The sequence below is a fragment of the Pezoporus occidentalis genome, unplaced genomic scaffold, assembly GCF_034315485.1.
Source record: "Pezoporus occidentalis ecotype Australia unplaced genomic scaffold, CSIRO_AGI_Poc_V1 ctg8, whole genome shotgun sequence".
NCBI classification, from domain to species: Eukaryota; Metazoa; Chordata; class Aves; order Psittaciformes; family Psittacidae; genus Pezoporus; species Pezoporus occidentalis.
In genome coordinates, this window is record NW_026916158.1 from 59,287 (window position 1) to 83,455 (window position 24,169).

The window sequence follows — 24,169 nt, forward strand, 5'->3', positions numbered from 1 at the left end:
GCTCCGTACCCGGCCGTGCACTGCGGCGGGCGCGGGGCTGCGGCAGAGTGACGGCTGCGGCCGCCAATAGGGAGCGCGGGGGAGGGCGCCGCCATTTCGGGCCGCAGCTGAGAGCGGTTCCCGGCCCAGCAGCTGCGGCGGGGGTCTGCCCGCTGCCGTGCGGCACGGGGCAGGACCACCATACGCGCTGGCGGCGCGGCGCCGCGCCCCCTCCGCTCTTCCCGCCCTCCGCCCCTTGCTCCCGCCCCCGTGGCAGCGCTGTGGGGCGGAGCGGAGCAGAGCGCGGCACCGCCTCGCTTCGGCGGGTGCCGTGAGAGAGGTTGCGGCGGCGCCCGCGGCCGGTCGGCGATGGCGGCGCGGCAGAAGCGCGGGTGGCCGCGCGGCTACTAAGTAGGGCAGCGGCGGGGCGGGGGCGGCGGCGGGGCCGTCGCGGCGGCTGCGCCATGCGGGCCGGGCACGGGGGGCCGGGCAGGAGACGGCGCCGGGGGCGGTGCGCCCTGCTGCCCGCCGCGGGCCCCGGGGCGCCGGGGCGCTGAGCAACAGTTGGCCCCGCCGCCGCCCAGCATGAAAGTGTGCCGGCGGAAGGCGCTGGCGCTGTGCCTGGGCTACGCGCTCCTGCTGCTCCTCGCTGCCCTCAACCTGCTGGAGTACAAGTGGCGGCGGGAGCCGCGGCGCTGCGGGGAGACCCCGGCCGCCCCTCGCCACCGTCTCCCGCCGCCACCTCCGCCGCCGCCGGCCGGGAGCGGCGGCCCGGCGGGCCCCCGGCGGCAGCTGGTCTATGTCTTCACTACCTGGCGCTCGGGATCGTCCTTCTTCGGGGAGCTCTTCAACCAGAACCCCGAGGTTTTCTTCCTCTACGAGCCGGTGTGGCACGTCTGGCAGAAGCTGTACCCTGGGGACGCCGTCTCGCTGCAAGGGGCAGCCCGCGACATGCTGAGCTCCCTGTACCGCTGCGACTTCTCCGTCTTCCAGCTGTACAGCACGGCGGGCGCCGGCAAGAACCTCACCACACTGGGCATCTTCGGGGCGGCCACCAACAAGGTCATCTGCTCTTCGCCCCTCTGCCCGGCCTACCGTAAGGAGGTGGTGGGCATGGTGGATGACCGGGTGTGCAAGAAGTGTCCCCCGCAGCGCCTCAGCCGCTTCCAGGAGGAATGCCACAAGTATCGCACGCTGGTCATCAAAGGTGTCCGTGTCTTTGACTTGGCTGTCCTCGCCCCGCTCATGCGGGACCCGACTCTGGACCTCAAAGTCATCCACCTGGTGCGGGACCCCAGGGCTGTCGCCAGCTCTCGTATTAAGTCCCGGCACGGCCTCATCCGGGAGAGCCTGCAGGTGGTGAGGAGCCGGGACCCCCACATCCACCGCATGCCCTTCCTTGATGCTGGCCACAAGCTGGGCGGGAAGAAGGAGGGCGGTGGTGGCTCAGACTACCATGCCCTGGGTGCCATGGAGGTCATCTGCAGTAGCATGGCCAAGACCCTGCAGACTGCTCTGCACCCCCCTGACTGGCTCCAGGGGAACTATATGGTTGTGCGCTATGAGGACCTGGTGGTGGAGCCCATCAAGACCCTGCGGCAGGTGTACAGCTTTGTCAACCTGGCCGTCAGCCCAGAGATGGAAAAGTTTGCCCTCAACATGACCAGTGGCCCCGGCTACTCCTCCAAGCCCTTCGTGGTGTCGGCCAGGAACGCCACCCAGGCGCTGAGCGCCTGGAGAACTGCACTCAGCTACCAGCAGATCAAGCAGGTTGAGGAGTACTGCCACCAGCCCATGGTCCTGCTGGGCTATGAGAGGGTTGGCAGCCCTGAAGAGGTGAAGGACCTCAGCAGAACATTGCTCAGGAAGCCGCGGTTGTGACGGGGCAGCGGGTGCCTGCCAACTGCCCTGGCTGGTGGCTGAGCCCTGCTGGGGAGAGGAGCGGCTCCAGCTGGCTTGAGTGAGGGAGGGAGCCGGGAAAAGCAGCCTGGCTTCTGATTTCCTCCAAAGACTGCTGAAGGGTAACATACAGTAATGTGATGATTTCTTTCTTTCTTTTTTTACCCCTTCCCTTCCATTGAGTTAGATGCTATTAAAGTAAATAAATAAAGTGGATCAGAAAATACGTGTAAAGCTCCTTTCCCCTTCTCTAAAATGTCAGGCAATGATTCTGTACCAAAATCTTGTTAATGGAGTTCTTGTAGGCTGAAGATGGTTAACGGAAACTCTTGCACAATTCCTAACACATCTTTATCTCCCTTAGTGTGAAAGGGTTGCCCTTGGAAAGCATAATGCTGAAAATCAGACTTTTTGTATGAAAGAAAATATGACATGATAGTAATCAAGAAACCAATAAATGATATTCATTTTTATAATTACCTCAATTGTTTGGGAATTACAGTGTTGCTTATGTACAGCTGGAGGGGATGCTTCCTTAAAATAGCAACATGGACTTTCAAATAGTATGGGTGGGGGGGCTGGAGTGCAACATTTGACATGTTCAAAGATTAGGAGCTGCTTTTGCAGGAGCAAGTACAGATCTCACAAATGCAGTGCAGGTTTTATGGCTATGTTAAAGCAGGTTTCTATTTAACTATTGTCTTTTTTGTTGTATTTATAAAGTCTTTCAAGTGCCACTGTATTAGTGTTCTGAGAGTTCTGAAACGTTTGCCATCACAGCAGTATTTATTTTTGTCTTGACATGTATGTCCAGGAGTCACTGTCAAATAGAAGTGGATCTACAGCGTGACAAGGAGTGCAGGATTTAAAAAGACATTTATCATACTGGAAAAACATTAGCATGTGTGGAAACAAAAAATTATATATTTATATATATTATATAGTGCTAACAATACATAAGATATGTAAGATATTTCTTGACATTGATTGATAACAGGCATAACAGGGAAGCATAAAAATGCATAAAATGATTTATTTTTCCCCTTTATCAAGTGTCCAAAGTTATATTTATGTACAAAGAGGAAGAAAACGTTCAGCTGTCTGTTCATAGCTGTGATGGAGCTTTTACGGAGTCAAGCTAGTGTTTGATTTCAGAGTGCTGGTTAGATGCTTGTTTCTTGTGAATTGTTATTGCTCTGTGGTGGAGGCAGATGGTGGTCTGGCTCCTTCTGGGAGCTTTGCCCAGAGACTCTGCCCCATCGTTAAAACTTGATTAAAAAAAAGCCAACCCAAAACAGATTTTACTACTTCTGCTTTTATAATTTCCTGAAAAGCTCTTGTTTTATTAAAGGTTAAGTGGTGTGTTGCATACGAGAAGTACAGACACCTCAAGTAGTTTTTAATCTTTGCGATATTCTCTGATGCTCTTCGAAGGCTCATTTTGGAACCTGAGTTTTTAAATGAAAGTGGTTTTGCCAAACTGTTCTCTTAGGAGACTATAGATTTTTCTACAAGAAGTACATTTTACATTGCCTATTTGGGTGTTGTGCCTTCAGAAATGATGAAGAGTATGAGTCGGATAAAGGAAAGTGATTTGTGAAAATAAACTGATTTTAACAGTTTATTAAACTGTTTATTAACTGTTGTTAGACAGTTTATTAAACTGCTGATAAGTGTGTGTGTGCGTAAGTGTGAAAATGTTTGTGATGTGTAATATGTCTGTTTCTTGTGTTAGTGCTTATAGAGGTGATAACTGGCTACTAAGCTATTCTTGATTAAATTTTGGCATTAGATGTTGAACGTACTCTGAAAAGGAAACTAATTTAATAAACTAGTTAAAAGATTATTGCATAAGGTTGCTTATACACTTGCTGGGTGACTGCATTATGTGTGTCCATTCCCTCAGTTCATCATCGGCACAAATAATGTGAATAATTTCTATCAGTGGGAGATCTTGTAATTGGCCTGTTAGGATCTATTCCTAAATTCCAGATAGCAGTGCTAAAAATGGGAGGAATAGTTAATTTGATGTGTAAGATAAAGGTTAAGTAAGGTGTTGTCGTGGACTGAGGTGTTTTGTGTTATCTCTGTACGTACTCTGCTGTGGTGCTGAGTGGATTTTGGATGTCTGGGTTTTGGCTGTATCCTGTGGGGTGTTTTTTTTATTTTTTTTATATATCATTCTGTGTGTCCTGGGGCAGTGCTTGAAAATGATCTGCTTGTAGAGCGTGTCGCTTGCTTTTTATCCACCCACTACTTTACGACCCACCCTTGCTACCCACCGCACAGTCCTGTCAGCCTGCCTCGCAACCGCCCTGCGTGTGTTTGCCAGCGCTGCTACCAGCAGGCAGGCGGTCCCGGGGAGCTGCAGAGCCTCTGCAGAGTGGGGTGCTACCTGTGAGGAAGTGAGCCCAGTGTCCCCTCTGGGCTGGAACAGTGCCCCATGATTTTGGCTCCCCTGGCTTAAAACTTCGCTGTGGTTTCTAAATGAGGCTTTCTCATGACTGTGTTACAGCATAACCTCTTTTGATTTTGGGGCTGAAGCATGATCATTCATGTGTGCAGAATTCCTTGGTCTCTTCTGTGTGAATAAAGTGAACAGGAGGTAATTGTGTCTGGGAGTGTGAAATAATGACTTAGTTTCCAAAAATCTCTTTTGGCTTCTAATTATATTAAAAAGCTCATCCTGTTGTTCTGAGTGAGCACTCACTGCTCTTCTAGTAATGGTGGATCAAAGCATCTGCTTCGCTTTACTGGTATGAACAGTGTGCCAGTAGAGTTGCAGCATCTGAATTTGGTCCATAATCTGAGCTCTACCTGATACATTGCAGCAGGAATTACCCAACATACTGAACGGTTGTACCTGGGCATGTTTTGGTGAACAAAAAAAAGTAACGCAAAGCTCATTTTGTGAGAATAAAGGACTGCATTTTTTTTTCGGGTAAAGCTTCAGGAGAAGTGTGTGGGACTCTGCTGCTTGTGTAAAATACTGGTGGGCTGAGCCCTATATTTAATGCTGCTCCATTAAAAAAATAAGTACATGAACAACTAGCAGTTAAAAGAGGCCATTTTTAGTCCTTTTGGTATTCAGAAAAGAGAATTAGAAGAATGTAAAAAAAGCCAAACATTAAAAAAAGAAGTTTTAAATGTGGAAAATTACAGACAAAAATAGGATGCTTGTATTAGTGAGGAATCAATAGCACAGGCAAGGTACAAGGTGCACTAAGTTGCAGTGAACTGGGAGGGAGACTGTTTTGAAGACTTGGTGCATCATTTCAATGGAACAGAAAGGCCAGTGCACAACTATGTATTGTTTTCTGCTGCGAACAAAACCAGAACAGTTGTACAAATGTTGTAAATGGTAATGATTGCTCAGTGCATGGAAACACAGGAAAACCCTCTCTCTTCCACTAAGTCAAGTTAAACCACAAGATGTATAGAAGTGTGCAAGTTGCTGCAGCTGACCTAAATGCTGACAATGAACAAATGGTTAGATAAAGTATCTTTCAGTCTTTCTAACAAAAAGAGGAAGTTCTTCATTTTTCTGGTCACTTTGTAATTTATCAGGTGTTAAGCTTCATGCCCTGGCTGGGAAGAGGAACATAACTGATTTAATTTAATCCCACAAACCTTGTTTTTCAGTTATGATTTGAACTAGCGATGAAATAGTGATGGTCATAATAAATTCTGAAACAAGTGTATTTCATCCTGTAGGCCATAAAAAGAAGAGTGGGATTATTCTTTATTCCCCCCTTCATTTCTAATTGCTGTACTGTAAGTGTTCTTGAAAGCGAATGGTGTTTAACATTGCATACTGCAAGGGGTGATCTTAGGAGTCTGTGTTTCAGTTCTGCTCCTGTGCATCTGTTTAAGTCAAGGCACAGGTCTCTCTGGAGTGGTAAATTCCAGTTGTGTCAAATTGCATGGGGCTGTTTCACATGAACAGGCTGGACATTGGGCTAATGCTGCCTGTGTTAATCAAATGGATCAGAAATGTTCTTATTTTAGTGCAATTTCAATTAAGGATGTTGTACCAGGATAAATCTTACTCTGCTGGAGTCAGGCATATGAATAAGGCAAGCAGATTTAATTTGAAGTCTCTAAGTGAGTGTGAAACTGTTTGCCATTAATGTATCCAACTTTAATGATCAGTGCTTTCTGCTAGTTATTATCCTGGCAGTGATTGGGTGCCGTTTACATTTTGTATCAGAGCTCCTGAACATGAAAATGTGTGTATGTTCTGAAATAAAAAAATACATGGAATAACATTTCAGCAACATTTATTATATTGCACACATTTGAAGTAAAAAATTAGGTTTGTCGGGTTTTTTTTTTGTTTCACTGGTATCAGGTGAGTTCTGTTAATGTGTTTAAATAAGGGCTCTTGGCTGTCATGACATCCATGATTGTTCACATAAGTTATCAATTCTGCAAAGAAAATGCATAGATTCTGTACAAAACAGACTGTTTGAATTTTACAAGTTGGAAAATTTCCTTGTATTTATTTTATTTTGAGGCTTGGGATTCCCTGTATCATGTCATGAGATCATGAAAAGATCACGAGAATGGACCTACAGCATTGAGTATTTAGTGTTTGAATCAGTGCAAGTCCGATGAGAGTAAGTGCAAAACATAAGGTATACTGTCTTCCCCTTAGCTCATGAAGAGCCAGCATTTCTCAGACACATCAGTACCAAACGCTATGGAAAAAAATGTCATGATATAAATGGCCTTGCAAATGGGAGAATGAGGATGAAAGAATCATGTGCTTCTGCAGTGAAACACCAAGCTGTAAAATGCATGTAAAACTATATGGCATATATCTTCACAGAAGAAAATTCTGTATGTCAGGGACCCATTTACACCCACTGAGTGGGTAAGATCCCTGGTGCCCACTCAATGTGTGATACAGGAATATGCTTGTTATAAACAGGGTGGTGAGAAGGGAACTGAAGTTGAGCAATAGGTTACCATCTCTTTGTTCCTATTGGAAAAGTTGGTGAGTAGCCAGGACAGCCTGCAGGTTTTTTAGTATGAGGTACTGTAAATTTGTGTCTGGATATAATGACATTATTCTGATGAAGTTTGAATGAAAATAGGACTTCGCTGCTGAAAAACAACATGAACATCAGGTTGGAGGAACTCCCCAAAGGAAAAATTATTGACAAAGCAATCTGAGCAAGGAAGGCTGGTAGGAGCTGCTGTGAGCAATCTGATTCTAATGGCATTAGTGGAAGTTGCAGTTGCGAACTTGAAGGGGCCCTGCACCTACAGTTGTAAGGATTCCGAATGTGCTTGTAAGTTTCAAGTGGGATTTTCAAGAATACTTTCAGATGTAACTTTCATTGGAATGGGAATATTATACAGAAGTCAGCGGGAGTTGTATTTCAGGGTGCCTCTGAAAAACATGGCCTCATAATTTCACGTTGGAAAGGGGCTCAATAGGTTTCTCAAACTCATGGTCCAAACTCCTGCTCAAAGCAGGGTCATCAAACTGAGTTGTTCCTAGTTTCTTTATGCTGGTGAGTGGGTCTTGGAAACCTCCAAACTGCATGATCTCCTTGAGCAACCTGTTGCAGTGCTTGATAGTCTTTATAGTGAACCATGATGCTTCAGCAGAAGTGGCCACAAATCACTAATTATGTTACATAAATTTCTTGTCTCTTAACTTTGTGGTTTGCCTATGACTGCCAGTGTGGGTCATGTCCTTACTTCCCCTTAACTGCAATAGATGTTGGCTGCAGCTCAGCTGTTGTGAAGGGTCAGCAGCAAAATGGCTAATGAGTAGTGATCTCAGTGGAAAAATGTGGAATCACAATTAGTAAGCTGCATCCAGCAGTGTCCCTTTTGCTTTTCCCAGGAGTGATAAATAGAAGAGCAGAGGAAACAGAAATTCACTCAGAAGAAAGGAAAGAATTACAAAATGGAGTCTGTTGGATTTTGTTTTCTCTCTGCTATAGGAAAGAAGAAATACTGTTAAGGAAAATGGGAAGAAACAAATGATACATACCACTCAGCAAGGTCAGGAGAGGATGAATAAAAGCATTTGCATCTTAAAAGCAGAAAGCATAGAAACCTGAAATATATAAGCTAAAATGTGCTGATGCTCTTTGCTTTAACTGTTTGCGATTAATCATGATATGCAGAAAGAATTCCTCATTTCTGACACTTAACAGTTTTAGATTCACTGGTTTTGCTCACGATTGCAAGATGAATTTCAACCAGGAACCATTTTCATAATTATTTGGATACTTCTGGTGTTCCAATTTTTTTTGGGTATAGATAGACACAGAATAGCTGACCTTTTGTCTAAATATTCCTTTATTTAGACCTCTGTGCATAAATTCTCAAGAAGCCCCCTAGTCTGCTAAATTCTTGGCATCTTCTTATTTTCCTCCTGCCAGATGGTTCCTTCTCCCACCAGTCAGAGTTATCAGTAATTATCTGTTTCAAGCTATGTGTATGTCTCACAACAGTTTATCATGGGAGATGTAAAATGGAAAAGGGAGACATTTAGTCTTTATGTGACTTCCAAAATCACTTCTGTCAGCTTTCATTATTTATTTGCCACTAGTGGTTCCTGTGGAAGGTTGCTGTCCTGGTCTGGGATCAGCCCTTCAGATCTTACATTATTTGGTCCATTTATTAAAATCAGGCACCTTACACACTCAGCAGGCAGGTGTTTTTAGGTGTACTAACTTAAGTTGGTTGAGTGGTGACCTGTTTTCTTCTTCTGGACCCTGATTACCCTCTCTTCTCCAAGCAACAAGCAATAGAAAAAGAGAAAATGGCCTCAAGTTGTGCCAAGAGAGGTTAGAATGGATATTAGGAAAAATTTATTCACTGAAAGGGTTGTCAAGCATTGGAACAGGCTGCCCAGGGAAGTGGTGGAGTTACCATCCTGAGGGTGTTTAAAAGATGTGTAGATGCAGTGCCAAGGGACATGGTTTAGTGATGGAGTTGGCAGTGCTGGGTTAATGGGTAGACTTGCTTAAAGGTCTTTAGATTTTTTTTCAACCTAAACAATTCTATGATGCGATGGCTGTATCAGACCCTGCCAATGCCATACTGGGATGGTTGGAGACATCTGGGGTCTTTCAACCCATAAAGCAGTGAAGAAGTCCTCACTGCCAGAGCAGAGCTCGGGTTAGAGCATGCTGACTTCCATGGTGTTATGAGCTTTTCACCTGCTTTGCTGGCTATAGTTCTAGCTCAAGGCATCATAGTTGGAAATGGTAAGGGATATCTATTCAAAGATGGTTTGGTACAGTGGTAAAGAGCAAGTGGTGGGAAAACAGTTACTCGTACTTTTCGGTTCTGCTACAGGAATGAGCATGAAGCAGCCACCGCTGACCGCAATGCTCTGATTTTGTAAGGATTTAACATCTGGTTCCCTAATTGCATGTTCTTTCATGCTGAGCAGAGGTAAAAAGGCACAGTGTAAAAGTGTAATGTTGTGGCTACTGCCCAGAGGATACCTGCTGTGTTGTTTTAACCCAGGAGACCTCACCACAGGGGACAACTCTAGGCACTCATGACCCTCTTCCATTTTACTCTGCTTTAAATAGAAAATGTCATATCTGATGCCACAGCAGAGACATAACCACTGACTTCTGGGAGGCAGTGCCCTGTGGGTGCTAATTAGGAATGCTGACACCTGAAAAGGGCACGTGAAAGTGGTTGAGGGGAGGTGCTGCTAAACCCTTTTGCCTCCCAAACAGGGAAGAGTTTCTTGGTAAAACGGGATAAGCGCAGAAGTGTTCCCTGCCCTCCCAGGTTGCCTGGGGCTGAGCTCCTCCGACGCTTTGTTTCTACCTGTATTGTACCTGTGTTGTGCTGGGTGTGGGTGGACACTGCATCCAGTGGCTCTCCAGTGCCTGTTGTTCCAGGGTCGGCTGTGTCCAGTCAGCTGCATGGGTGGCAGCTGGCTGAGGTGTGGTGGAAGGAGCTCTCCTGAGGGTGGGCTTTAGGCGGGATTAATGCAGGATGGGAGCTATGCTTCCTAGTAGGAAATGGATTGTTTTGTGGGGTGGTGTGGGTTTGCCTGAGGTTCCTCTGAGGGATAGGACGATTATGGAGTTTGGGTGCCTATGGCTGCTCAGGACTGTGAGAAGGAGACTGAGTAAAAGTACTTTTCAGTCCTGAGGTCATGCTGTGCCCTGGCTAATGGAGAGAGGTGGTGAGGCTGCCATGGAGAAGTGCTACGTAGAAGGCACGATTCAGTGTAAAAGGTTGACAAAACAGTTTGAAGAATGTCATCGGGGACCGAGGAGACTCCTGAGTGGAGTGAAGCAAGACGTGAGACTCAAGTGTGATGCAGGTGGCTGTGCACCATGCAGGAGAGGCTGCTGTGTGAGGAGCTTATCATGGGGCACCTCAGGACCGATGAAGGTGAGCTGTTGTGGGGTGGCTCTGTTATTATAGTAGGGAGGGTCATTGGAGGGTGGGAGTGGTGCTGCATTGGGATGCTACATCAGCAGTGTTTCTGGGTGAAGGTGAAGCGTGCTTTGGAGCACTGTTTGCTAAACTGTGCTGAGGAGATGAGCACCAGTGGGCTGCTTGTCCTGTGGAAACAGGGCTCTGGGAGGATTGTTTTGGGCTGGTAACTGGAGGGGCTGAAGCTTGAAGAAAACCTGTTTGAGGATGTGTTAAAAATGGGTTAATATGGCACAAAATCTGTGCTTAGCCGAGTGGGCTCTGAAGGTGGAACGAGATGTGAAAGGCTCTGCCCACTGTGAGCTGTGGAGGTGTCTGCCTGATGGTCCGGCGGTGGGAGGCTGCCAGCAGGCATCCAAGTGGTTGCTGCTGCTGGGGGGGGGGGGGGCGTGGTGGTGGTGGCTCTGGGTGGATTTTTGAGAATGGTTGGAGCCTCTGAGGGCCCCCATGGAGCTATGATGCCTGTGGGCTGTTCATTTGGAGTGTTGTGGTATGGGATCAATGCTCTTTGGGTGTTCTGCTGCTGTGAAGGCATTCAGTTCCCATTTGCTGTGACACACTGGCACACCACTGGGCTTCATGGTACCGCCATATCCTGCCTGGTGCCACGGGCATGCTCCTCTGCTGGGCCCTGGATGCTTGAGCACTCCTGATTATGTCCACCTCTTCAGGGACATGCAACAGCTCAAGTAAATCTCATACAGGTAAGGAGGGGCTCAGAAGTCCATTTTTGCTCACACATGTATGTACCGACTGACAGGAAATTCTGTATGTGTTTCCTTGCCATTTCTACATCTTGTTGGGCCTCAGTGTGCCATCCATTAGAGTACGTACTGGTAGTCCTGTCCCATGCCTGGAGTTGCAGATGAACTGCAGAAAGTGTCCGTCTCCCTTCCTCTTCTCCCTGAAATGGCCATGGCAGCCCTGATCTCTTATCCCTCTTGCAGAGCTGAGCTCTTGTCTTCTTGCTTCCATCTCATTCAGAACCTGTAGGTGATCAGGCTCCCTGTTGCTTAATTAGTCCTTTCATAATGAATAATTTGGCTAAATGCTTTGCTCTGAGTGGTACCCAGTTATTTATCTTTGCCATGTCTACCTGAAGAAAGAATTATTTTAAAGTTTAACACTTCAAAATTGCTGACTTTCACTGTGGCAGAACATGTAAACTGTACTTGGACAGATTCTTTAAATCATACCAAGAAATCGATGGACTTTTTCCTTAGTGCAGGCTTCAGACCCTGGTACAGTGTCTAGCAATGGCTCTTCATTTTCTCTTACGAGTCTCTGTGTAGGAGATGCTGAGAAAATGCATGTGTGTGGGCTCACAGCTGAAGTCCTATTGACTGCTCTGGCCACCATGCATATGTGTCCCTGTAATCTATAACTCCTGACTGAAACAGTGAATTAGGCATAAATTAGTCTCACATGTACACCTTGGATTTTCTTGGCTTAAGTGTACAGGCAACATGCAACAGCCTACTGTGTAGCTGCTGAATTTATCCCTGTGGGAAGGTGAAATGGAAAAGATGAAAAATCTAAACATAATTTTAGAGAAAGAGGAGCTAACTGCACAGGCGGATGATGCATTTCAGATGGTTTGTGTTTAAAAATCCCCAACAACCCAGCTCTCATAACTATTTAGTTAGTACTTCAGTTCTATAATTAAGACAATTATCTCAAGTGTTCCCAGCAGTTCTTCTGCATTAGGTTACTGAAGCTAAATCAAGATGCCCACTCTTCTTATTTTTTCCCTGACTCATCCATGAAGGGCTGAGAGGAGAGCAAAGGGCTCCCTAATGCTGTCTTTGGAGGCTGGTAATACCTGGGCATTCTGCTTCCATGTTGTACAGGTGGAGGGAAAGGAGAGTATTCCATGATCCAGATGGTGAATAAGCTTCCTGTACTGTGCTGGCTATGAGAGCATGCACCAGTGTCCTGTGGTACAAGGCTGTGCTGGGTGCTCTGGGAATTGATGCACAAGTGGGGCAGTGAGGAGATGATAACATGTGTGACAGTATAGACCATGTTATTGCCTAAAAAGTTAGTTTGACATATTGCTATTCTAAGGTGAATAGTAAATACCTCATTATACAAAGCTATTACTGTTTCTAACTCAGATCTCTGGTACTTCAGTGAAAGCAATATATCTTTTGCATTTATTGGACATAATAGTGACAAAAGTGCAGCACACTGGCATCCTTATGGGTGTGCAGAGCTCTTTATTTTTCCAGGATACATCACTGGTGCAAATCTACTTCCTTCCATTGTCCCTGTACTTAGCCATAAAATCTTGTTAACTCTTCTAGTGGTGATGTGACCTGGGACAGGGGCCTCAGGGCTTGTGTATGGCATCTCTTCCTAACCTGTGTGAAGGTTGTGGTGAGGGTTGAAGAGGTCATATTGCTCCTAGACAACCCTGGGGGTTTGACAACCCCAGGTGGTGGCAGGTAGGACTTAGAGCAGCTATGAACAGCCTGCAGGGCATTGTGCATGATAGGAGGTCTGTGTCCAAGAGCTCTTGGTTTGTCTCATTGCCCTGAGAATAAACAAAGGATTTGAGCCAGCAGCTGTGAGACAGAAGCTGTAAAAATAAAGTGAGTCATTTAAGAACTTTTTTCAGGAGGTCTTTAAAAATGGTCCAGCAATCTTGCTAAGTGTGTATACATTCACATTCCAAATATCCAGGGCTGGCCTATGTGATATATGTATATGGGGCAGGTGTTGTGCTACAAGAGGTTGCTCAGTGGCTGGAGAAGCAGGAGTTAGTTAGGCACAGGAGGCAATTTAGCTCATTGATTTAACATACTCTTAAAATCTATGTTTAGTAAAAATATTATTGCATTAAGATTAGAATGTGGTCTTAACTCAGACATTTAATTTTCACATAACCTCCTCTTAAGTAAAAAAGTAACTGTATTTAAAGTAATTTGGAAAGGGTGGAAGTGTTTTCTATGCTGATGAGTGGATAAGTGGTGCATGAGCAGGCCGTGTGAAAGATATGGTGTTGGAGGAAGCAATTAAGATTGCTTTCATTTAGACACATAGTGACAACTGCTTATTGGGCAGCAGAATCAAAATAAATGTCTGAAGACTAGGACTGGGGGTTGAGATATGGGCAGGACTGAGTTTGGATTTATAATGGAGGCTAGGTAAAGAGGTACAAATATGCTTTTTGTATAGATGTCCCCACTTTTTTTCTTATGAAGGATATTGCATAGTAACAATATTTCCTTCCTTCTGTTATGCTGAGCAGTCTTTGAAGTATATCCTCCCTCTCCCTAAAGTGGTATTAAAAGCAATTGTTAGGGATTTCGGGTGTATTTGAATCCTAATTTAGCCTTGCCTTCCTTATTGGGTTTGGCTTTCTGCAGTCATTGGCACTTCCTCTTGCCCTAGATGCCCCTATATGTTTCGTGCTTTGCTTTGCAGCCTAGAATGGAGCAGTACATACCCCAGCACTTGAACCAGCCTGGAACTGTGCCACAACCCAGCAACATTTCTGATGGGAGATTGTTGTCTCTCTTACACAGAGTTCTACAGCATTACCATGCAGTAAGGGTAGTGTTTATGAATTTCCCCTTAATGGAGCTTTTGGGGCCAGAAGAACACTTCTGTCCTACCAGGAATTTAGCATGATCTCAAGCACTGAAACTAGGCTGCTTTAGGTGACAGCAAGGAGAGATTTTGCCCTGTATTTGCAACAGTGTTTTAATAATTTTTCTCTTCATAAAAGCAGTTAGCTTCCTGAATGCTCCTATTATTTCTAAGGTGTTGCAGTAATTGGTGTTGCTGATCCGGCACTCTTGCTTTCTTATCTGCTGCTTCATCATGATTTCACTGTAGTGACATCTGTTGCCAGAAAGTCAATACAGTGAATTTGGGAAGAGCTGTAACTGCTTGGGAAGTGAATGCATCAAGCTAAGCAGTTGATCTATCAAGTTCACTTGCGATATTTGTTTTGATAATGGACTGCAGTGTGTGATCCAGTTAAGTGGTGGTGGCCTCGATAGTCACCTTGGTACTAGCTCAGGCTGTCTCTGGTAGTTGGTGCTGGAAAAATATCTTCAGACAATAGAGAAAATACTTGTGCTGGAGTCCCTGAAGGAAAACCATGAAGTCAAGCATGTGATAGGGGAGATGCAGCCCAGTCCTTGTTCCCTCCTTACCCCTTTGACTGTTCATATGCCTTATATGTGATTGGAGTTGTTTTTTTGGTATTAGAATATGCTGACTGAAGCGGTACCCGGAAGGCCATTTCTCTTTGCCCTGCTTTTTTTTCACTGTTAAAAACTTGAAAAGAACCTTTAATATGCAGATTGATTGAGTGAAATAACTGAAAAGAGTACTGCCATTATTGCTGTGAATAAGGATTCAGGTTTGATTGTGTATTATATTCTTAACTATATTCAGCACAAAATGCCTTGCACTACAGTATGTGAAATGACAGGCAAGGCTTCAGCTGTAATAGGCCGTGAACTGACTCATTAGACAATGCATCTGATTTTTACTGAGAGCATCTATTTCAATGGCAAGTTTAGTTCTGATGGGAAGCAGAATGTTCTGTAGGTAATAGAACAAAATCAGCTGGTTATCTGATGGGGCTGAGGAATAAATGGCCTCCTTAGCTCAGTGAAGGACGAATATTTCTGAATAAAGCTCATCAGATTCAAAATGATGCCAAAGCCAAGACTAGCTGGCTGGGAATTTTTCTCTGAAAAGCGTTACTGGATTTTCTAGAAAACTCCCAATGTGCTGGCTGTGAACCTTTGGTATGGTATCTTGTTTTAGCACGAAAGTGATGATCAAATGTGTTAGTGGAGTGCATTTAAAAATAAATGAGTTAAAAACCTAATTAAAAAAGCTCTTAGGATTAGCAAATTTCCACGGGAAAAACTCTGCTCTCTGGGATTAGTTTTTCCTTAGATACTGTCCCAAAGGTAAAGTTCAACAGAAGGTTCTTGAATGTATAAGTTTAGAATAGTGAATGTTTAAGAGGATAGACACCTGTTAATAGGTTACATTAATATGCCTTAATTGGCTCCTTGTCCTTTTAAAAATTGTGTAACTTGAATCTGGTCATGTGCAAATTTTTTTAAATCCAGAATTTTCCTAATGAAGCGTGAATATTGCTCTAATCACTTCCCTTCTTAGAGAAGAACTAGCTTATGGATTCTGTGTCTTAGAGCTTTCTAGAGTGAATGCTTTCCAAAAAGGGTATTTTTTCCAAATTGATTTGAATTTGCAGGTTTCAAAGTAGCCATGCAATAGCTCTCCACCCTCCCCTCCAGGTCCAGTGTTACAGATAGCTAAGGTTGTTTGGGCTTTTTTGGAAGAGAATAAGGGAAAGTGAGATTATGGAATACAGCTGTGGGATAAGGCCGTTTCTGGATGATTGTGAAGAATGAAACACCTATGGCAACCTAATGAACAATGCGAGACCAAACTTCTGCGGAATCAAATGATCTCTAATGCATCTTGAATGCCAGCTAAAGGAATATATGTAGTCTTCCAAGAGCTGGCAGCAGTTGCCTGTTCATGCTCTGTGTGATGCACCACCCCCGTGGAAAGCATTTGGTTACATACGTAGTTCAGCTTCAACTGAGGGAAGCCCAATGTAGTGTTATGTTATGCCAGTGCTTTGCAGACAACTGTGTCTGTGCATAATGTACCCTCATTAGTATGTGGGGCAGATGTTGTGTTTCTAGATGCTGAACCAGCAGCACAGTTATCAGTCCATATCCTTAAATCTTCCATGATTATAACAAGAGTTATAATCACTCATTGGTGTAAGTAAGAGGGAGGGTGTAGTAAACTTGTATATATTTGTTTTCTACTTATCATCAAGCTCTCCCAATTGTGAATAACATGAATTAAACCAAGTCAGTAATCTAGTCAATGTGAGTGAAATGAAATCTAACATGTTTTGGAATTAGGCTACAGATCAGATCAGAATGCATTATTTAGTTTATAACACACGCAGTGAACATCACAATTCTTTTGGATACTGAAAATCATGAAAAGCAATGTTAATTTTAAATTCTATATGTAATTTTAATTTTGTATGGTTTTATTTTCAAAATGTAGTAGTAAGGATAGCAGTATTTCAGGTGATCTGATTCTTATTTTTGTCCCTGGATATAACCTTTATTGTGTTTATCTGCTTTGAATTTTAATTCTGCTGCTTTTTGTACCACAAGATTTTGGGGCAAAGTCACCCAAACTTCACTAATTTTGTTTTCTTCATTTGTAAAACCCAATGATACTAGACCTCTTTATACACACTTGGGTTTGTTGAATCAAAGAGTCTGTACATATTTTGCAAATATAGTCACTCTTACTTATGCCATTTATATTTGTTGATGAAAAGCAATGTGAATAAGTATAATTTCAGTAACACCTGTCATTCCAAGAGTATCAGAAAGTATCAAGGTTTCTCAGTGGGGCAACATCAGTCTTAGCAGAACTGAAGAAATTGTCAGTAACTTCCTTGACTAGAAAGATGGTTTTGAACAGCAACAGCTGGATAAACATCTGCTGATTTACCAAATATGACTATGAACCTTCAGGCAAAGGTTTCATTGATGATATTTTATTTGCAATGGGTTAGGTACTCGGTACTCTATCAACTTTCGCCACACTGTGACTTCTTTGTAGTAGGCCAATGAGATGCTTAATAGCTGTTCAGAGCAGATATATAATTAAGTCCTTTTTTGCTGAAATACTGTGTTAAATCTGGAGGAGAAAAAGAATTTGTGTTGAACTCATGTCTCCAGAAGTCCCAAGTATTTTTAGTTATGGAAATAATTCAGTAACCTCTGATTTTATTGGAAAAGAGTACTATATACTTGAATTCTGTTCCTAAAACTATTGAGTAATAACTACACAGCTGGTTTGACTTTTGGAAATGCCCTTTACAACAATTCATCATACAAAAGTAGCATGCAATATATGAACTTATGCATTATATAACAGTAGCTTATTAAATACTGCTTAATCTATGTGTACCTAGCCAAGTTTAAGTCTTTTGGCTGTAATTCCCAAAAAAGGTCTAAACCCAGCAAATGTGGGTTTTCTGATTTTGGACATTTGAAAAACAGATGAATTTACTTATTTACGAGGGAAATGCAAAGAAGTGTGTTAGAGGAGAACTAGATCAGAAAGCTTTGACAGTGCCTGACATTGAGTGCTCTAGAGAGGTAGTACTCACTGCTTTCCTACAGGAAATACCTCATCTGCATTATCCCCCAGAATAATCCTTCAGCCCTTTTGTAATGGACCTTATGCACAGTTACAGTTTCTCGTTGCGCAGAGCTACTGGGAAGGGAGAGATGGGAATGGGGTGAGTTTTTGGTTCCATCACTGTAATAAGAAATAAATTGGTTGCAAGGAGCATTTATATTGGGCCTTATGACTTGGTTCTGTCAGATGATGCAGTTTGTGACTAATGTCTTTTCCCACTTTATTGTTACTGAAATCGATGTCAAAACTCCATTTATGCTTAAGAGCACAAGACAAGATCATGAATAAGTGACAGAAGCTGATGAGTAACAGTAATGAAAGTAATCTGGCAAGAAGATCCCTATCAAAGCCTATATTCAGAGTTTATTTAGAGCAGTAAGTAAAGATCATTCAGTATCTGACTCAAAATAAGGTGAAGGCAGCAGCCATTGAGGGCATATCCACCACGCATGGAGGGAGTCTCTTAATACGTTTTATTAAGGGGGGGGGAGGACTTTAATTCCAGATGGTGTTTATGCAAATGATCTTATAATTGGTAAGCAGTAGTATTTCCCTTTGCTCATATTTATATTTTTGAGATTAAACTTTTGCTTGTGCAAACAGTGTCTGCAGGCTGGTACACAGCGATGGACATCTGTGCTTTTGCAAATCATTAGCACTACATCAGTAAATTTGACCGAAATTTTGAGTGCTGATACTAGCTTCCAATACCTCATTTCACTTGATCTGTGTTAGGGCTGGGTACTATCCCTTACCTGGTCTATTTTTTTCTTTCTACCATTGTTGCATCTTTCTTTTCCCACAGCAGTCTTTCATGAGAAAGCTCTGCTAGATGTGTCATCTTCTGGGGCCCCTTGTCCCTGGCAAGGGGCTGCCTGAGAGTTACAGAGCAGCAAAGCAACTTCCCGGCCTATGTACTGTGTGCAGGGAGTGCTTCATAGGTTAAAGATAAGCTATTTAAAGAGTTGGTTTGAGCTTGACCTCATCTTAATGTAATACAAAACATCACCTCTGACCATATGCAGTGGCTGTAGTGTGTTTTTTCTTTTTGTTTGCTTCTGAAAATGTGTGCATGTGGACAAATGATTGGTGTAGCCATGAAACTGGGCTGCAAGTGTGGAGGAGAATGAAGATGAGATGTGAGCAGGTTAGTTAATTACCATCAGCCTTTGGCTGTGGCTCATTTAGGATTTAAGGTGAATAGGAAGTTCAAGCCACTGCCTTCTTGGTGTGATGCTACTGTGTTCAAGGAATATCAGAAGATGCTATAAATGTGGGACTTGAGTAACCTGATTAGTGTCTAATCAGCATGGAGATTCATGTCTCCTGCTTGATTCATAGGGATAAATGACCAGCATCCAAACTGCTCTTCTGTGATGGTGTTGTGCAGGGGAAGTTCAAATTCTCTGAGTCATTACTGTGGCTTGGTTGGTCAAATGTAGTAAATGGCTGAATTAGAAGTGGTGCCAGGATACCTGATATGATCCCCAGTATTTATATTCATCCAGTTTGTGAGATGCCTGCACATGGCTCTCTGCAGCAGTGAATTAGCAATAAAGTTGGGTTAAGAATTGTATAAAGAAAATGAAGTTGAGTGGACAGTTAGAGGAAACTACTGTTTAAACATCTAAGCAGTAAGACGCTGACATTAGAAAGATGTCAGCAGACTTTGAGATAAATCTGCCTAATTTCTAACTGCTGGTTCATTAGAAGGAACTATCCTATATCTTGTAGAGAAAAAGGGTGAAGCAGGTAAATTTACATGTGGTGCAGAGACCAGTGCTGGTGTTCTTAAGGTACCTGGAGCTGTTGTTGGTTAAATGTATTGTGGCAGTTTCTTGCACGTGTTTCCAGAAATTTATTATTGTCTTCCAACATCTCTCTTTAGCAGAAAAATGGCATGTGAATCCTTGCTTCAGTGGGAGGCAGGGACCTGAATCCTGCAGTGAACACTGCAGTGGTGTCAGGTTCTTGCTTTCTTTGTCACCTGAAAAACAGTGATATTAATAAGCTGAAGTGGTTGGTCTAACTCCTGGGTCAGGCTGGTGTTATTCCGATAAGCTCAGCAGTGATGTGTTTGGGAAGAAGTAGGCTGACTATATGGACATTTTGCAGAGATACGAGGCTTTTAGCAGCCTGATGGATATGTAGTCCTATTGCGATGTTTTTGAAATCAAGCAGTAGGAAATGCTGAAGCATACTGGGGATGGAGGGGAATGGAACTACATTACATGGCTCTTGGTCACCTCTGAAGCCACAGTTCATGGCTTCTGCAGTAACCCTGCATTTCCCACAGCTCCCATTGTTCTTCCTCCTGGCATGTGCATGGCTGTGGCTTCCTGCCCCACTGCTGTGTTAATATGACTGTTGTAATGTACCGTGAACTAGATCAGTGAGCAGGGGGCTGGGTTAAAAATAATCTGCTTTTAACCTACATAATGTCGCAAATCTTGTGATCGTCAATCACATGGCCAGCAGACGAGGACATGCACCTCAGAGGTGTGGGTGTAGGGAAGAAGGGACTGAGTGCCTGAAGGCAGAGGCAGGGGTGGCAACCTGTCAAGCAGGCTTGATGCTGAAATGCTATACTGTAAAATGCTGCACTGTAAAATGAGCTGTTAAAGTGCCATACACATTCAAATGTGGGCTGCCACTGTTCTGTGTTCAGATCCCCTGAGTCAGGTGTGCAGTGTATGTGGCATAGCGCTCAAGGTGAGGATGGCTCACCTGAAACTATGCAGCACCCAGGTTATATGTGAAGGTATGTAACTACTCCATGTCAGGCATGAAAGGCTGTCCAAGACAGATGGTGCTCCAGCAGCCTGGACAGGGAGGTGCCACCACTACCTCTTGGAAATTGTAAGGCTGAGCTATATGTGCCTTGTCTCCTGGACTCTCCTGGGAGCCAGGTCAGGTGTGCATGTTGGACAGATACAATTTTTATTCTTGGGGATCATGAGCAGTGTTTACAGTCTCTATTTGGTGAGATAGTCAAGCTGTTGGAGTGCCCATAGAGGTAGTAGGGAGATGCAGGTTAGTTCTTGGTTGTAGATTTGCCTAGCCATTATTCTGCTTCAGGCTTTGGAGGGGTACTGTCCTGGCCTTCTATATGTCAAATATTCTTAGAGCTGGGACACAGCTCAGAAAAGAATGGAGTAATCATGACATCAGGGGGAGGGTGGGCAAAAAAGACCTTGGCTTTGTATTCTGTTAATTAGACCATTCAGGTTGAAGTGGTCACTGGCCCCTGCTTCAAGGACTGTATTAGGCACTTAATAAAATATGGTTGCTGCACTCCTGGGAGGATGATTCCACCTGACGTCCCAGCACCTGTAACGTTGCTTTGAGTCTGACAGTGCTCTGCAGCTTGTCAGTGGAAAATGGATCATGGGGAGCCTAGTAAGGCAGGCTAATAAAAGGTTTTTCTGTGTTAATGGTTGAAACTTGGAAGTCATCTGCAACAGGGCTTCAAATTGAGTCAAAGGCAAGAAGAATTAAGGTACCAATCTTGTATTTGGAGCGTTTAGTCCTGGGATCTGTGGACACAGTCACATACTAGATATAGATACCCCTGAAACCAATGACATGTACAGCTCTGTAGAGTGTCATAGTATGAAGCAGTTGTAAAATATTTCTGTAAGAATCATATTTAGAAGAATGAATATTTAACATTTGGCAAATAATATGTGGTGGTAATCTATTTACTGTGTGCAGGCAAGTACATTGCTGAAAACTGATGAGAGAAACCAACCTACAGATGCTGTGTTTGGAAAGATCTTAAATTAATACTGCAGAAATTAGCGGGATTTTCATCTTCCTGGCTTTTGACCTTTTGTAAGTTATACTTGGCTGCTTTTATTTGTTCAGATTTTAAAAATGCAATGTTAAAAATCAAAGGCAAAAGTTCAGCTCTATTCAGAAGCACATGAAAGAGGAATAATGGCTGTTACCCAGAATCATTTAGCATGTGCCTACACAGTGCAGTGCTTAACGAGGTAGGTCCCAGAAACAGCATAACTGCGTTAAGTCAGGGCTCTGCCTCTGCAAACATACCCTCCTTCTCGGCAGGGCTAATTAGCCTAAATAGAAGGCTGCAGTGATGTGTTTATACTGTTTCTAGGATTGGGGAGGTCTGACTACATTTTTCAGTATGAACCTAGCCATCTTTTTGCTAAGTTTCTCTTTAAAATTAGTTTTCCCATCTGCAGTGCCTCATATTTTTTATTACTGATATCTTGCTCACTTTCTCCAGGTGACAAAAGCTGTGTTAGATGTTTGTGGGTAGTGTCACTAGGAACAATGCTGGTCTTGAAAGTCCCTCTAGACTGTTCAAACTATTGGAGTAAACTAAGGCATTATGTGTCCATGCTGATTTTTATTTATTTTTTTCAAGGATGCTTAGTAAATGTGATTACTTAGCCTTGTTTTTATAGCTCTAGAGTTTCTGTACTATTAAAATAGCCATACTTAAGCTTTGTTTTGCATAGCTGTTTTGCCAAGATGCTGCAGTTAGTATTTTGTATTTTAAACTTCTGAAGACACTGTCATGGTATTACATCTAAGTCCTACTATAGCTGATCTGAGCCTCGTAGAAAGCTTTCCTCTGAAAACTCTTCTATATTCCTCTTGTAGAGAAGAAAACCATGCAAATGGTTTATGAAGAGGTATTTCCATATTGTGAAATACTTTGATAGGATCTGTAGAATAATTTATGTACAGTTTTTATCTATATATTATTTGTGACTCTACTTGTTCTTCTTGTGCTGCATGTAACTAGGAATGCTTCCCTATAAAATAAGTTGCCTTTCCCATAGAGAGTATTGCAGCTTACCCAGATTTTGTGTTTTTAAGGAAGAAAATAATGCTTCTTGTCAAGATAGGTCTGTTGTTCTTGGCTTTTTATGGAAGCCTGTTTAATTCATGAATCAATTTCTGTATATTCAGTTTGTCTTCCTTGGTTTATTTTTCTTCAGGTGCAGATTCCACAGTACAGCTCAATTACAGTTGTCACACCTGTGCTTGGAATAAGGCAGTGTTGAAGGGAGAGTTTGGTTTGGGGTGTGTTTTGAACAGCACTGCTCCTTTCTTGTCAAACCCACTGAAAGGCATCAACCCAAGGGGCTGTTGTGGGACTCTGCTGGCACAGTACATCCCAGAGCAGTTAGCGGAGTGGCTTCTTGAGTCTGTTGCCAAGTATAAGGAGTGATATTGTGGTGATTTTGGTTCATCTCAATCTTGTGTTTATTCAAAGTAACTATAGGCTGTGGCTGTTCCCGGCCTTTTTCAAGATACTGGTGACTGCAGATTCTGACTGTCAAGAATCCATCCTTACTGTTGATGCCCTTTTTTTAAGTGTCAAAGAAAGCATGTGGCAATGTCTGCAAAAATTGTCCCACTTTAATATTTTTTTTGTATTCCTGAGACACTTAAGTATTCAGGGCTGTGAACCTGTCATTTCTCTGGAGTCCTAAATGAACTATAAAAAGATTTTAATATCTCAGTCCTTGACATCTAGTGGAGACTATTGTTGATGGGGACTTATCTAGCTGTCCATGTTTCACTGTCCTTGCTTTCCCACTTCATACCTTCTTATTGAAGATACAGCAGTGATCTTTCTCAGTGGTCTGCAGTTTACTCTGATTTCATGTAATTGACTAGATTATTAATTTTTTTTTCCCCATTTCCTATGCCTGCCTTAGGAGAGGTAACTCACATTGCCATCTCTGTTGCCACCAGATTTAAGACGACACCTGACTGAATTTTTTTATACCTACAGTATATCTGCCTCTTATGGCTTTCCCTCTAATATACAGACTTGACTGACAAGTTGCATCCTGATAAGACAGAGTTGTTACTGATGGTCATCTGCTGGCAGAGGTCTGTTATCTTTGCTGGCTGTTTTTCACTGACAACAATTTCCTTCCTTGCTTCCAAAATGCATTACCATTTTTTTACTTTGACTGCTCTTGGGAGGCTGATATTTATTTATTTGATTTATTCTTCCGATTTGCACGAAACTGTGGTAGCTTCATTTAACAGGCATCCAGCTGTGTTCTCAGCACCCTGTTGGTAATTAAAATTAGGCATCTCTGCATTGTCCAAAGCAATATATAGAACCAAATTTTTCAAAACACTTCTGGAAATGCCGAGGTGTAGGGGTTCCCTCTCCTCCTGTCTTCCCTCATTTTGTGGCAGTGGAGTACAATAGTTGCTGTTAGGTAAGTATTTTAACAGCTTTGCCTGCTGCTTCTCTTCAAAGCTTAGCAGTTTTTTTTACACTAGCAGTACTTCGCATGTATACTGGAGTTCACACCCCCTGCCCAAGGCTGAGATGTCCAGTAGCTCATGTGAAATGGAAAACTGTTGGGAAAGCTAAATAGAGCGACAATGTAAATATGAAAGATTTGCGCTAGTCTATCCAAAAGGCTGGCCAGTAGAAGGTTGTGCTGATAGGCCTACCAAAGGTGGCTGTTTCTGGACCTTGTGTGTTCCAGCCTGCAGCACAACTTCAGTATCAGTGGTACATGATTCCTTATGCTTCACTTTGGCCAGTTGACCCCAGGATGGAAATTCCTATTCTGTTCAGTGTCTCAAGTTCTAATGGCCTTTGTACAAT

General features: G+C 43.3%; 1 protein-coding gene across 1 annotated transcript; it reads left to right on the forward strand.

Annotated features, from left to right (window-relative positions):
• Positions 1 to 437: 437 nt before the first annotated feature.
• On the forward strand, positions 438 to 2,357 carry CHST2 (carbohydrate sulfotransferase 2). Its single transcript, XM_062603500.1, has one exon. The coding sequence runs from the start codon at positions 565 to 567 to the stop codon at positions 1,858 to 1,860; it is 1,296 nt and encodes a 431-aa protein (XP_062459484.1). The 5' UTR covers positions 438 to 564; the 3' UTR covers positions 1,861 to 2,357.
• The last annotated feature ends 21,812 nt before the right edge of the window (positions 2,358 to 24,169 follow it).

Bases quoted from the DNA above. Each gene is read 5' to 3' on its own strand.
- CHST2 (XM_062603500.1), top strand. From the start codon at position 565: ATGAAAGTGTGCCGGCGGAAGGCGCTGGCGCTGTGCCTGGGCTACGCG.